Source organism: Hippocampus guttulatus, chromosome 1 (genome assembly GCF_054856545.1).
Source record: "Hippocampus guttulatus isolate MCC_2025c chromosome 1, RoL_Hgut_1.0, whole genome shotgun sequence".
Lineage (NCBI taxonomy): Eukaryota > Metazoa > Chordata > Actinopteri > Syngnathiformes > Syngnathidae > Hippocampus > Hippocampus guttulatus.
This window is the reverse complement of record NC_141261.1, coordinates 34,030,008-34,044,545: the sequence shown is the minus strand read 5'-3', so window position 1 is coordinate 34,044,545 and position 14,538 is coordinate 34,030,008. Positions and strand designations below refer to the sequence as shown.

General features: G+C 44.4%; 1 protein-coding gene across 4 annotated transcripts in view; it reads right to left on the bottom strand.

The window, feature by feature from the left end:
• LOC147211490 (deoxyribonuclease-1-like 2) overlaps positions 1-13,464 on the bottom strand; it is a 34,691-nt gene extending 21,227 nt beyond the window's left edge. For 2 of the 4 annotated variants that reach the window (XM_086127614.1, XM_086127641.1), the window contains exons 1-4: positions 13,295-13,464; positions 4,246-4,313; positions 3,867-4,031; positions 3,689-3,777 (exon numbers count right to left, since the gene is read on the bottom strand). In XM_086127614.1, coding sequence (XP_085983740.1) covers positions 3,689-3,777; positions 3,867-4,025 — 248 coding nt within the window. In that variant the 5' untranslated portion in view covers positions 4,026-4,031; positions 4,246-4,313; positions 13,295-13,464. Of the gene's footprint in view, positions 1-3,676; positions 3,778-3,866; positions 4,032-4,245; positions 4,314-13,294 lie in introns of all 4 variants that reach the window. The other 2 variants (XM_086127631.1, XM_086127622.1) reach the window with 2 other exon arrangements.
• Between the last annotated feature and the right edge of the window lie 1,074 nt (positions 13,465-14,538).

Here is a 14,538-nt window from a genome sequence, read left to right as displayed (position 1 = left end):
AAGGTCTATTCAGGGGTGCTGGAGAGGAGGGTCCATCAGGAAGTCGAGCCTCAGATTGAGGAGGAGCAGTGTGGTTTTCGTCCCGACCGTGGAACAGTGGACCAGCTCTACACCCTTAGCAGGGTCCTCGAGGGTATGTGGGAATTCGCCCAACCAGTCTACATGTGTTTTGTGGACTTGGAGAAGGCGTTTGACCGTGTCCCTCGGGGAGTTCTGTGGGGGGTGCTTTGTGGGTATGGGATACCGAACCCCCTGATACGGGCTGTTCGGTCACTATACCACCGATGTCAGAGTTTGGTTCGCATTGCCGGCAGTAAGTCGGAATCGTTTCCAGTGGGGGTAGGACTCCGCCAAGGCTGCCCTTTGTCGTCGAATTTCTAGGCGCAGCCGAAGCGTTGAGGGGGTCCATTTTGGGGGCCTCAGTATTGCATCCCTGCTTTTTGCAGATGATGTGGTGCTGTTGGCTCCTTCAAACAGGGCTCTCCAACTCTCACTGGAGCGTTTCGCAGCCGAGTGTGAAGCGGTTGGGATGAAGATCAGCACTTCCAAATCTGAAACCATGGTCCTCAGTCGGAAAAGGGTGGAGTGCCCCCTCCGGGTCGGGGAGGAGATCTTGCCCCAAGTGGAGGAGTTCAAGTATCTTGGGGTCTTGTTCACGAGTGGGGGCGGGAGGGAGCGGGAGATCGACAGGCGGATCGGTGCAGCGTCTGCTGTGATGCGGACGTTGTATCGGTCTGTCGTGGTGAAGAAGGAGCTGAGCCAAAGGGCGAAGCTCTCAATTTACCGGTCGATCTACGTTCCAACCCTCATCTATGGTCACGAGCTATGGGTCGTGACCGAAAGAACGAGATCCCGGATACAAGCGGCCGAAATGAGTTTTCTCCGCAGGGTGTCCGGGCTCTCCCTTAGAGATAAGGTGAGAAGCTCGGTCATCCGAGAGGGGCTCAGAGTCGAGCCGCTTCTCCTCCACATCGAGAGGAGCCAGATGAGGTGGCTCGGGCATCTGATTCGGATGCCTCCTGAGCGCCTCCCTGGTGAGGTGTTCCGGGCATGTCCCACCGGGAGGAGACCCCGAGGAAGACCCAGGACACGCTGGAGAGACTATGTCACCCAGCTGGCCTGGGAACGCCTCGGGATCCCCCGGGGAGAGCTGGAAGAAGTAGCTAGGGAGAGGGAAGTCTGGGCTTCCCTGCTAAAGCTGTTGCCCCCGCGACCCGGGTAAGCGGTAGAAGATGGATGGATGGATGGATGGATGGAGTCTGTTATTCCCAAATTTACTATTTGTAGACATGGTAACTTTATGAATAAAACATTCGTCACAAGGTGTAGTAATACTAATGTCAACTGTCGGTAGGCCTAACGATGATATGTGGTAGATTCTTTGGTCAAATTGACAGTAGATTACACAGTGTATTGTCTTGGGGTTGCAAAGAGGATGTCAAGCCATATCAATACTACAAGTCTATATATAGTAATAAGGTCATTTTTTAAAAGATTCATCACATGATTGTAATCATTCAATTCCTAAGACATGCTTTTGTATTAATAAAGGGGGTGAGTAGCCATTGATATTATATTTATTTCCATAAATAGTACAGACACATAATCATGTTAACAGTGTCAGGTTTACTTGTGGCCCATGGTATATATCCAGATTTTGTGGTATGCTGTATTCATGATGCCATATGAGTACAATAAAAGTGTAAACAACATATTTGGAAAAATCCATTTATTTTATTGAATAAACCTGGAGTATGCAACTGCTGATGTAATTATGTTCATTGTTCATGCATAGTTTTCAAACATTTACCCTTTAAATATTATACTTTTGAATTCTTGATTGTGAATATCAGTCAAAATAGAAAAATGGGTTCCCATGATGAACGATTACGGAACCCAAAATTAGTTTGTGTTTTCCTATTGGGTAATCTAACGGAACCGAAAAAGAGTTTCTGTTCTTTTCTGAAATCCTCAGGCCTGCATTTACATACAAAACGCATGTCTACTTACAACATTTTCCAGTTAAGAAATTTCTTCCAGAACCAATTAATTTCATAAGTAGAGGTACCACTGTATTAGAGATTTCCGTGCTGATAGCGTTCGAGATCCAATCACAAATTTTTACTTTTTAAAGACAAGTGCTCCTCCAGCCAACATTACGGTCTGCCAACCGATATGTCCAGCTATTTAACTATTTCTTCAACCTTTTTATTTATTTATTTATTTATTTTTACACAGTGACTTTGGCTGATGCTAAATGCTATTGATATAAGTTCATAGTTCAACAGCCGTAAATAAGTTGTCACACCTACCAAATACGCCACCTTCCTCGTTCCCCATTCACCAAACATGCTTCTTTGTATCTCGGTTTCTGCCAATATATCATAGCTGGCTGCGCCCACAGACCACAATAATTACTTTGTCCTACATTGTGTCTCCATGCCACCTTGCAGGTACATACACATGACGTGTTTATTTGCCAAGTGCATGACCAAATATAGTCGTTTCTGGACTAGAAGATGCGACTTTTATCACACACTTTCAACTCTGCGGCTTATTTAATGAAGCGGCCTATATAAAGATTTTTCTAAAGGCCGCCATGGAGCGCTCGAGCAGAAAATTTAAGAGTGATATTGACATGTATGTCGAGGAAGACATCTGTCACACTGAAAGCAATTGGCCGTTAGAGGATGCATTTTACCTGTGTTTTGGGCTGCACTGCATCCACCAAGGATTACTATGCCAAAAAAAAACTCCCGAAAGACATTGTCGTGAAAGTTGACAGGAACGCGTGGATGGTAGAAAGCCTAGTGAAGGAATGGTTGACCGAATGTTACCGCAAGCGAGGATTTTTTTCATTGAAAAAAAGCATTACTTGACAGCGAACAGTGACTTTTTTTTTTTTTAACTAGCCCCGTTAGTGCTGTTTTACTGCCGTGGTGCTGCCGCGTTACAGGGCACCATTTAGAAAGGAAAGTTAAGGTATGTAACTTTGAAAGCGCTTTCTGTGTACCACCTTCCTTTGTAAATACCTCTGTAAAATACAGTATGTCTGTAAAATGTGGGCAGTTGTGGCTTATAGACAGGTGCGGTTTATGCGTGTACAAAATGTTACTCCCTTCAAAAATGTATAATCAGGTGCGCTCTATAGTCCAGACATTACGGCAAATACATTCTTAATGCAGATTGGCTGTGTTGACGCCATCTGTGTGTTTCTGTACTTGCGCGAATGTGCTTGCATCCACTCATTTGTGTCGCCCGAACGTGTCATTTGTGCCGCCTGGCACGGATTCACACTCATCAGCAAAAAGTGCAATTGGATGTCATTGGATTGCAAGAATAGCTGAACTCAAGTTCGGTCTAATAGGTCACATTCGTGGAGAAATTCATACATTTTTTACGGTACCTAATTAATTCCAGCAGACAGCGAGAACAATGACAAGTTTGATTCTGTCCTTGTTTGTCACCATTTGTTTACCTGCCAACCTGAAGCTAAAACACCACCTTACAGCAAATGCAGAAGTGCTGCGTGCATGAGTGGAGAATTTCTTTTCAATATGGACAAATTAAGAGGGGTAAAGCAAGGCCCACAATATGAGGCTCACACCACTAACTTATAGAAAGGAATGTGACAGCAGTTAGTCGTAGTCCAAGTCAGTCTGGCTTAAAACAGTACCTTCCACTATACCTGTCGAGTGATGCCAGCAGCATTTTGACAAAGGAGCCATCAGAAGCCATCACTCCCTGGAGGAATGTGACGTCACAGCGAGAAGTGATCTATACACATGCACAATTTTGAGCACATACAAAGTAAGACTGCAAGTAACGTGTGTGTGCATGTGTGTTGATGTGCAACTGGAAGGTACCCGTGTAAGCGTGTGCAGCAGTCTCTTGTGTGACGCCTTCTGAGAGTCGAGCTTGTGCACATTGCAGGCACAGATCCTGAAAGCTGACGCGGCGCCACCCCAGACCACCACACACAGGAAGGTCAGCCAGAGACCGTGGTAAGCAGCACTCCGTCTCATGATCAACTGTGAAATAAAACACACATGAACCCTGTTTGCAGAGAAGTGGCACTTGAAGGAAGTCTGGTCACATACAGTACATATACATATTTATATAGTGCACATATACATTTACATAAGGGGTGTTCACACGGCACACATTTGCTCCGGCGCTTCACCGATGTATTTTGCACCGATATATTTTACACCGGAGCAAATTTTGTGGAGCGGTCACACGTACAAAGCCGCTGAGCGTGTCAGCACCGGCGCAGCGTCGGTGCAGCTCCACTTGCGGTCACACGGCAGTTTCTGCAGCGGAGCAAAACGACAGAAAACAGAGCTGTCGTGTTAGTTATTTTTAACTGATACACAACTCAAGCAACTACTGTACAGGCACATCCTTCTCCTTCTCGGTCTCCGTGCCTTCTGCTCGAGAGTGACCGCCCCCGAAAACGTAAATCAACAATGACTTCAATGACACTCAGAAAAGCAAACATATAATGCGACAAACAGAAAATCAAGAGAGGAAATCACAAAATAAATTATATGAGGGGCGGGGGGTTGTCAACACGCAACAAAGAAACAAACTACACAAACAACTCCGAGACAGTTCAGTCTCCTACAAAAGGAAAGGTGACGTTTGGGGACTATTCCCCCCCCCCCGCCCCCCTGTTTTAGTTGAGATGGTATAACCCAAGAGGTGCTTGCGACTGTTACCAACCATGTCTTGTGTTGTTATTAAACAAACACATGACGGAAGTCCGACAGAGCACGAAAGCAACGCATTCTCGCCGTACGTAATCAACTCTTCTCGAGCATTTGCTCTGGAGCAAAGTGGAGAGTTCACACGTGCAAATTTACATCGGTGCTGCTTCGCAAACGAGCATTTGCTCTGGAGCAAATTTTTAAACCACCTCCCTGAGGTGGATCAAATTTGCTCCGGTGTAAGCTGTTTTCCGGGGCTACGCCGGAGCTAATTTGCACGTGTGAACGCTCTACTGGCGCAGCGCTGGCGTAGCACCGGAGCAAATCTTGCCGTGTGAACACCCCTATATACATTTGGGGTGGAACAAAACATAGATTTAATGTTTCTGCCCTCGTCCAAGTTACATCAATAGGCACTCGACCATTATTTTTGATCGATTGAATTGATGTAAGTAACAAAATTTTCCACTCAATTCACAATGGCCCTTTATTTTTTATTCAGGTTTGGATGTTAGTTTTAGTAATCTTTCGTTTTTCTCTCATGTATGTCATCTCTGGTCGGCGCCGGAGAATTAAGTTCAGCACGCAGTTTAGATTATAATAGATCATCATAGATCAGGAAGGTGAAGAAAGAAATTTTTAAGGCGAAGCAATGCGCTTGTTTCAGTAGAAAGATTGGAATTTGCAATAAAGGAGATGGTCTTGACAAGATGGTAGCCATGTAAAGTCTTACAAATACCGAATGAAACATTACAGGAACAAGACTATGGCATCACAAACGGCAACAAACTTGCGAAGAATCAACAGCGGCAGCAGCCGTGCAAGGTAGTGACACAGACCAAAAAGGTGTTGCTGCCTTATTTATGCAAATACGCAATCATAACAAGAAGTCCAAGATGGCGCCTGATGGCTCTCATTAGCCTTGTTTTTGTTTTTTTTGCGGGTTCTTTTTTGTTGTTTTTGCGTCGTGTGGACCAGATGTGGATTCTTTTTCAGCATTTTTTGGCCATGACATTCATCAAGGAGGAGACTCGGTGCTTGGTGGTTGCGCCTTCTCGGCAGCACGGTATACCAGTACTGTTTTTGATTGGGAGGAATGTCAGTGCCATTTGACAGTCATTGCTGGACAGTTCCGGGGCGCTTGTGGGTTTTTTTTGCACCTGGAATGGGCAGCATTTTTCACAGTCCCGCTTTGTTCAGCGGAGAGGTCGGTGCTGTTGGACGGTCTGCGGCTGGATGGATGCATGGCTTCAGGAACCGACGATGAGAAGAAAGGAGCGTCAGCGCAGAGCGCCGATGCGTATGTGGAACTGGGAGTCGCGGCTTTGAATTGAAGCGGATTACGTGGGACAGGAGATGTGAGCAAATCTCTTTTTGTCAATGGACGCTAAAGCTTCGTGTTTGCTTTCAAAACTTAGATTGTAGCATATGTGTGCATATTTCAGCATGACGTCCCTGATCCACTGGTGAAAGGACACTTTGATCCTCTCCTCTTTCACCTATAACTGCTTCACACACACACACACACACACACACACACACACACACACACACACACACACACACACACACGCACACACACGCACTGATGAGAAACAGCCTGACACGGAGGCATGCGATGCACTTTTCCAGCCTGTTAACTATCGTAGCTCACACTTCCCGTTTTAAAGTGTTTCCCTGGGCCCTCCTAGATTCCTATTCTTTGCCCGTGCCCTCGGTGAATTGTACACGAAGCAAACTCTGAATGAGAACAATGACGATAAAAGATATAGCACAACAGTTCTGATCACAAGCTGCAATTGCAGACTGCTGAGCGCTAACAACTTCCGGTGACGTAACCACGCGCCACCATAGTTTCCAAGATTTACCTGCTTTATTTTATTTTATAAATATTTTTTTTGTGAAAATGAGACTGATAGGATGATTAGGGTGCAGCGTACATGAACACAGAAAATATATTACAAACATGTACAAAGACACACAAATGGTTGTTTGTTTGATTTTTTCTCCTCTACACTCCTCCTCCTTGGGACCTGTCTTAGATCTACCGGTCGATCAGGATCGACGTAATGGGCATCCCTGTTCTATGTATTAAGCGCCGTTGTTTTAATGGCAGCGCCATCGCCGAAGTGTTTGACAATTGTTGTGTGAAAGCCCGGGAGCCGCATGCAGCTCGCGAGCCGCGGGGTGGCCACCCCTGGTTTAGTCAATAGTTAACTATGCTTGTGGTATTATCTTTGTTTCATAATGGCTCCGCAGAGCTCACAAAGTAGTTGTTGTTTGTTTGAGTGTGTTTTGGCGACTGCACATGTCAATTCGTGTTGGGCAGAACCCTTTTAGGTTACAATTGGTTCCTGCTAATAATCAACATTGGATGGTATAGGAACACTAACAGGGGAACAACTCAGTGGGGAAGAGAGAGCTACAGGCTCCTTACATTCAGGTGCACTGTCGACTTTTGAGAAAATTGGATATTTTTACGTGCACCTTATAGTACGGAAAATATCAGGGAAGTGTGCAAAGCCATGACGACATAGCACATTTTAGCCAATGTCACTAGTTAGTCAACGCAGAGCTATATTGAGCGACTGAAAAAGAAATTGAGGTTGTATAGGTACAACCACCCAAATTCTCCTCAACTCGCAAAATATTAAATATTAAAGCTTGGGGTAAAAAAATAAAATAATAGTAGGGCTGTCAGTTTAGCGCGTTTTCATTGGCATTAATTTAAATGAATTTTAACGGGATTACATTTTTTCTCGCGAGATTAACGCAGCACACGTCATAGCGGATGTTACGTTGCTCTATAAATAAACCAGAAACAAAACAACAAGCGCGCTGCACAGGTCCACGCACGTTTGTTTTACCAGCCACGGCAGCGCGAGACACCGAATACGGATACTTAAAGAGTTTATGAATGGAAAGTTTACTTTTAAAAAGTTGCCAGATGGTTCCACTGACAAGACCAAAGTTACCTGTATGTTTTGCAGTCGTAAACTGAGCTATCATCTTAGCACATCGAGTCTGAAATACCACTGAATGGCCAGCTGACGTGAGTACTCCGCCCCCTCGTCTCAGACAGACAGCTATGGATCATTTCAAAGCGAAGAAAATGGATAACACGACGAAGAACAAATTTGCTGAAGCCACAGTAAATGTATGGGTTCTGCATGCAAGCCTGTCAACATTGTCCACAGCTTGACTCAAGCTTGAATCATTCGCATTGCATCTAACGACTCCACTACGGATTGCCAGTGAGAGCCTCCATTACAAGCTGTGTACAGAGATTGCACGTAGCGGAGAAGGTACACCAAGCGGGAGAAGACACTGTTTCGGGAGAGAAATAAGAGACGAGGTTGATGAGCCTCTGGTGAATAAAGAGCTGGTAGCCTGTCGAATATGATGTATGCCACTGACGCGATTGTTACTTGTTTGGAACTATTTTGTGTGGAAGGTTACAGTGTTCCGTGGCCATATAAATAAAGCGGGTGGAGCTTCTCTGTGTTCGTCTGACAGTGACGGTGCGCTGAGGCACGTTGAAGGTTCAGCGGTGCAGTGGTAGCGACCTAGCAAACACACTGAAAATAAAAAGTCTCCAGTGTTGTCATCGAACCAAATGTAGTCATCCGAAATGATGTCTACACAAAACCAGAGAGAGACTTCCACGCAAGAAGGACCAACAGAATCAACATAGCCTGACTGCTGTGTTCAAAGCAAACTTGAGAAAAACGAAGTATGCAACCATAGCTTAAATCCACTATAGGCTGAGTGCTAGTTTACCTTAGATGCGCACTTTATAATGTTATATTGCTCCGTTTTGATTCCATAAAAAGAGCTGTTAAAGCAGCTGTTGTGTGACAAAATATTTTTTTCACTGTTGTTGATGGACAGTAATATTGTGTGAGAGATTATGTGTGAATAACTGCTCCAAGTGAAAAATGTTCATGTAAAATTGAACATCGAAATTGTTATTTCAGTAAATATTTGTATTTTGCACATAGAAAACTGATTCATGATTCCACGTTGATGAGAGCATTAAAATGGGGAAAAATAGGACAAAAAAATATAAAAGGAAATTCAGAAGCGATATAAACGCCAAGCGATATAAACGCCTAAAAGCTATCAGCTCTAAATCATAGTAATAAATGTTAATGAGCACATGCACCCCTGACTAGGTCCCATTCAGTTGAATGAGATTCTCAGCCAAGGCTCCCAACTGTTGTGGCCCCACCTTGAGGGTGGCGGTTTCATGTAGCCCACGGAAAGATAGGACGCCTTTTTCTCGTTTCTCTACTTGCTCTCTTGCACTCTAATTGCTGGGTGATGTAATCATGTGGACTTAATCGACATTGGATTACAATATCAACTAACTAGTTCTCACAAGTTTTCAACGCATTTACAACATCCAGGACAAGAAAGCATAACCAACATGGGGATCTCTGTAGATTGTTGTCTCGCAGGCAACGTAAACAGTGTATCCATCCATCATTCATCCATCCATTTTCTGATCCGCTTTATCCTCACAAGGGTCGGGGGCAAGGGCGGGACGGGGTGCTGGAGCCTATCCCAGCCGTCTTCGGGCAGTAGGCGGGGGACACCCTGAAACGGTTGCAAGCCAATTGCTGGGGGCATACAGATGAACAACCATCCACGCTCACATTCACACCTAAGGGCAATATTTAGAGCAGGGGTCGGCAACACGCTGCTCCAGAGCCGCATGCTCCCTGGAGCTTTATAAAAATGTTTGAAAATGGAAAAAGATGTGGGAAATTCATTTTTTTGTTTTAAATATATGGTTTCTGTCGGAGTAAAAGCATGACACACATGTTCTGAATGTTTCCCAATGCTATAAAATGTGTAGAATAAATATTACATTTCAACGTTTCTCTCAACAAATATGTGCGTCATAGCCTGCGACACACGTTTCTTTTAGCAGGGCGGGATGCAAGGCAGGTAGCTGTTGCAAATAAATAAATAAATAAACAAACAAACAAATGGCGTTTCATGTACAATTCACAGAGGGTACTGGCAAAGAGAATCTGGAGGGCCGTGAAAAGCATTTTTAAGACGGTACACGTGAGCTACAAAAGTGCGTCCCATGCCTCCGCGTCAGATCTCGACGAAGGTAGGTAGACAAGTGCGTTGTGTATGCGCAGGTCGATCGCGGTAGGTATAGCTCATATAGATATAGATACATGTTGCAGCTCTGAAAAAAGGAGAGCTGTGGTGTTGGTTTTTTAAAACGTACACTTTATTTATGCTTTTAACAGTCTCGACAAACACAGACAAGTGAAATTAATGTTCACTTCAATGGCACTAAGAAAAGCGAAAATAATGCACCAAAACAGAAAATCAAGCGAGGAAATCACAAAATAAATTCTATGGGGGCGTTTGTGAACACACAACAAAGGAATGAATAGCATAAACAATTCGGAGACAGTCCAGTCTCCTATATACATACAGCATGTGTTTCCTTCTTTGTAAGTTTTATAGAAGGCTTTTATTTTTTTGCGGCTCCAGACATATTTTTTTTTGCGTTTTGGCCTATATGGCTCTTTCAACATTTTGGGTTGCCGACCCCTGATTTAGAGTGTTCAATCAGCCTGCCATGCATGTTTTTGGAATGTGGGAGCAAACCGGAGTACCCGGAGAAAACCCACGCAGGCACGGGGAGAACATGCAGCCAGGATCGAATGCATCATGAGGTTGATGCTCTAACCGCTCGATCACCGGGCCGCCTCGCAGTCCCACATGCAGTATGCCTGCAATGTTGCTGTTAGATTTGTAAAATTAGGGCTTTTTTTTTAAATTGTTCAGGAAGTGAATTTCCATTTTCCATTCCATTTACAGCTTTGTTAATGTGATGCGGTCAAATATTTTGGTGTAACTAACTTTAGCACTGGTGCAACCTAGAAAAAAGTTGGGCTCAACAGTGCAACAAAAGGTGAGTTTAGACCGCTGTAAGGTAAATAAATTAGATATGACACCGGAGTTTATAGCCACTATTGCTGAGAACAAGATTGTTAAAACAAAATTGAAAGAATAAAGCCACTGATGGTAGATTACACTCTAAAAATGTGTACATCCATAAAGACATACATATACACACACCCACACTTACTGTGAATTAAATTAATGAGTTAACTACCAGGAATAGGTCGCCCCCTCAATTTGAATTTGGAATAGATCCATCCATCCATCCATCCATCTTCTACCGCTTATCCGGGGCCGGGTCGCGGGGGCAACAGCTTTAGCAGGGAAGCCCAGACTTCCCTCTCCCTAGCTATTTCTTCCAGCTCTCCCCGGGGGATCCCGAGGCGTTCCCAGGCCAGCTGGGTGACATAGTCTCTCCAGCGTGTCCTGGGTCTTCCTCTGGGTCTCCTCCCGGTGGGACATGCCCGGAACACCTCACCAGGGAGGCGTTCAGGAGGCATCCGAATCAGATGCCCAAGCCACCTCATTTGGCTCCTCTCGATGTGGAGGAGAAGCGGCTCGACTCTGAGCCCCTCCCGGATGACCGAGCTTCTCACCTTATCTCTAAGGGAGAGCCCGGACACCCTGCGGAGAAAACTCATTTCGGCCGCTTGTATCCGGGATCTCGTTCTTTCGGTCACGACCCAAAGCTCGTGACCATAGATGAGGGTTGGAACGTAGATCGACCGGTAAATTGAGAGCTTCGCCCTTTGGCTCAGCTCCTTCTTCACCACGACAGACCGATACAACGTCCGCATCACAGCAGACGCTGCACCGATCCGCCTGTCAATCTCTGGCTCCCTCCTGCCCTCACTCGTGAACAAGACCCCAAGATACTTAAACTCCTCCACTTGGGGCAAGATCTCCCCCCCGACCCAGAGGGGGCACTCCACATTTTTCCGACTGAGGACCATGGTTTCAGATTTGGAGGTGCTGATTTTCATCCCAACCGCTTCACACTCGGCTGCGAAACGCTCCAGTGAGAGTTGGAGAGCCCTGTTTGAAGGAGCCAACAGCACCACATCATCTGCAAAAAGCAGGGATGCAATACTGAGGCCGCCAAAACGGACCCCCTCAACGCTTCGGCTGCGCCTAGAAATTCTGTCCATAAAGGTTATGAACAGAATCGGCGACAAAGGGCCGCCTTGGCGGAGTCCTACCCTCACTGGAAACGATTCCGACTTACTGCCGGCAATGCGAACCAAACTCTGACATCGGTGGTATAGTGACCGAACAGCCCGTATCAGGGGGTTCGGTACCCCATACCCACGAAGCACCCCCCACAGAACTCCCCGAGGGACACGGTCAAACGCCTTCTCCAAGTCCACAAAACACATGTAGACTGGTTGGGCGAATTCCCACATACCCTCGAGGACCCTGCTAAGGGTGTAGAGCTGGTCCACTGAATTTGGAATCGATGTAAATAGTAATTTCACATTTGACCGCTAGAGTGCGCCAGACCCAATTTAAATTTAGGACAGTCCACACAAATGCAATGCATATGATACAGAATGATGAGCCATCTGATGACTTCGTGATATTCGAAAAACCATATAAAATGATGTGCTATGCATTATACAAATGTAATGTTGATTGCACCGTATTCACATAAGATCTATTGTGATCTTGCTTAACAATGCATTCTGATGGCTTGATTAATGTAATTGATGCTTTACTATTCGTTAGAAGATGCTTTACATATTTACTCAGTCACTGCTTCATATATGTTAAATATTTGATGTGTTTAATGCCCATGTTCATGTTTTCTCACGAATAGGACGTGTTAAGATTGTGTTAGGCCTGTGTTAGGCCTGTGTGTTAGGCCTAACACAGTGTGTTAGGCCTGTCCCTACATTGGAGAAACTGATACACACACACACGCACACAAACACGCACACACACACACAGTTACTGCACATGCATATATACAGTTACTGTATATACTGTATTACAGTATATGTATGCATAAGTGCGACATCTCAACGGGGAGAAACCTTTTCTAAGCGTGTTTGGGCTTGTAGGGGCAAACACCAACAAGTAGGTGGCAGAACCAGTAAGCGACAGTGACATTCGTTACTGATCAGCCCTTCAACATTCCCCCCAAAATATTCCTACACTGCTGCTATTGTTGGGTGAAAAAATGGTGCCCCTGTCAATCAAACTTTTGGCCTATGACTTCACAATTTACAGCATGGGCCAGCTGTCAAAAGCTAGCCACGAGAATGACTCATTGGTGCTACTTAGTTCAGTTATATCCGCGTTCAAACTCAGCAAATCTGGATTTGTCAGGTAAACTTTAATTTACCTCCTGTTATTCATTAACATACTGTATAAAAACACGGAATTCAACTATGAATTGTCAGGACGCACTTGTTGCTCCACACAGCAGAGAATATTTGGGTATATTTGATCACATTCGTGTTTCGATGGAAATGCACACGCTGGTTTTTAATTGAATAAGGTGGGGACGATTCAAAACAAGTAACAATGACGATCGCGACACCTTAACAAATGCGTTTTTCGTTACTTTGTACCGTTTGCTTTTACCTCTCAACATCAAGTGAACAGAAGCCAAGGTAAAGTGCACGACGCTCAGTTCCGAGTGTTCGTACCTGTGGTCAAATTTCAGCGTTGGTTGATGTGGTGCTCTCGTCGGGCAATAGAACCATAGACTTGACAGGGTGGGGCCTCTAAATCTCTCTTAATTTATTTTTCTTTGTTTTACACTCTGGAGCTGGTTCTCTGTCTCTGATTGTTCTCTCTCTACCTGCTCAGCGCTCTACCTTCCTGACTCAGCAGTGGAACACGCCCCGAGCTATGCTGCATTCAATCGTATTCAAAAAATTGAAAATTCCCAATTTCGCTCCGGAGCCACTTGAGTGACATGAAAAAAAGGAAATAAACCGAACTCATGTTCACACAGAAATACAAACCGAAATGTCGCTACAGAGTCTCCCATGCACGCAAACTAATTTTTCGTCCTAACGAGAACGTTTCACATCCTAATGACACAGATTACTTGCGAGAACGAGAACGTTTCTCGTAAGGACGAGAATTGCATCGAATTCAAGCACAAGTTCGCGCTGTAGCATAAAGTGCGGATCATTTTTGACTTAGCCTCGCATATAAACACACAAACCCTTTCCAAAAAAATTTAATGTCAGGGAAAAGTTTATTTATTTCCAGAATGCCATTCAAAAAGATAAAGTTCCATAGATGATCGATGCGGGCCTGTAATTTAAATTTGATTTAATTTCAAGTATTAATTTGTTTATTTGTTCATAATTTGAGTTTACAGCTCCTGAAACCCACGAAAAGAGGAATTCAAAAAATGTCAATCCTGTGAATAAGACACAGGAATTGCAAGGAATTTAGGGATGTCATCCTCTTCAGTCCATGATATCATCAAAAGCTTCTGAGAATCTGGAGAAATCACTGCATGTAAGCGTCAAGGCTGAAAATCAAAATTGAATGCCTGTGACCTTCGATCTCTCAGGTGGCACTGTATAGAAAAACAACATCAATGTTTAAAGGATAAGAGGGGCCGGGGGGGGAGGGTATTAGATTACATCACTGAACTGATTAATTTGGTTGAAAACTCGCAACGATTCCAGCGCTCCTGCTGTTATATTATTTTGATTTTTACATCTATTCCATGTTTTGATTCTTATTTTGTGTTGTGTGCTGTGTTTCGTTTCTAACTTTGTCATGCTTAAAAATTGAAGAGAAAAATCAAGTTAAAAAATAATGGTCCAAAGGAGCAATCACTGATATATTGTTCAGTTTTTTAATTACCCCCTCAACGTCAGAAATGTAGTGGTTGCAAATTTCCTTGAAATAGTGTGATATTTTGAGT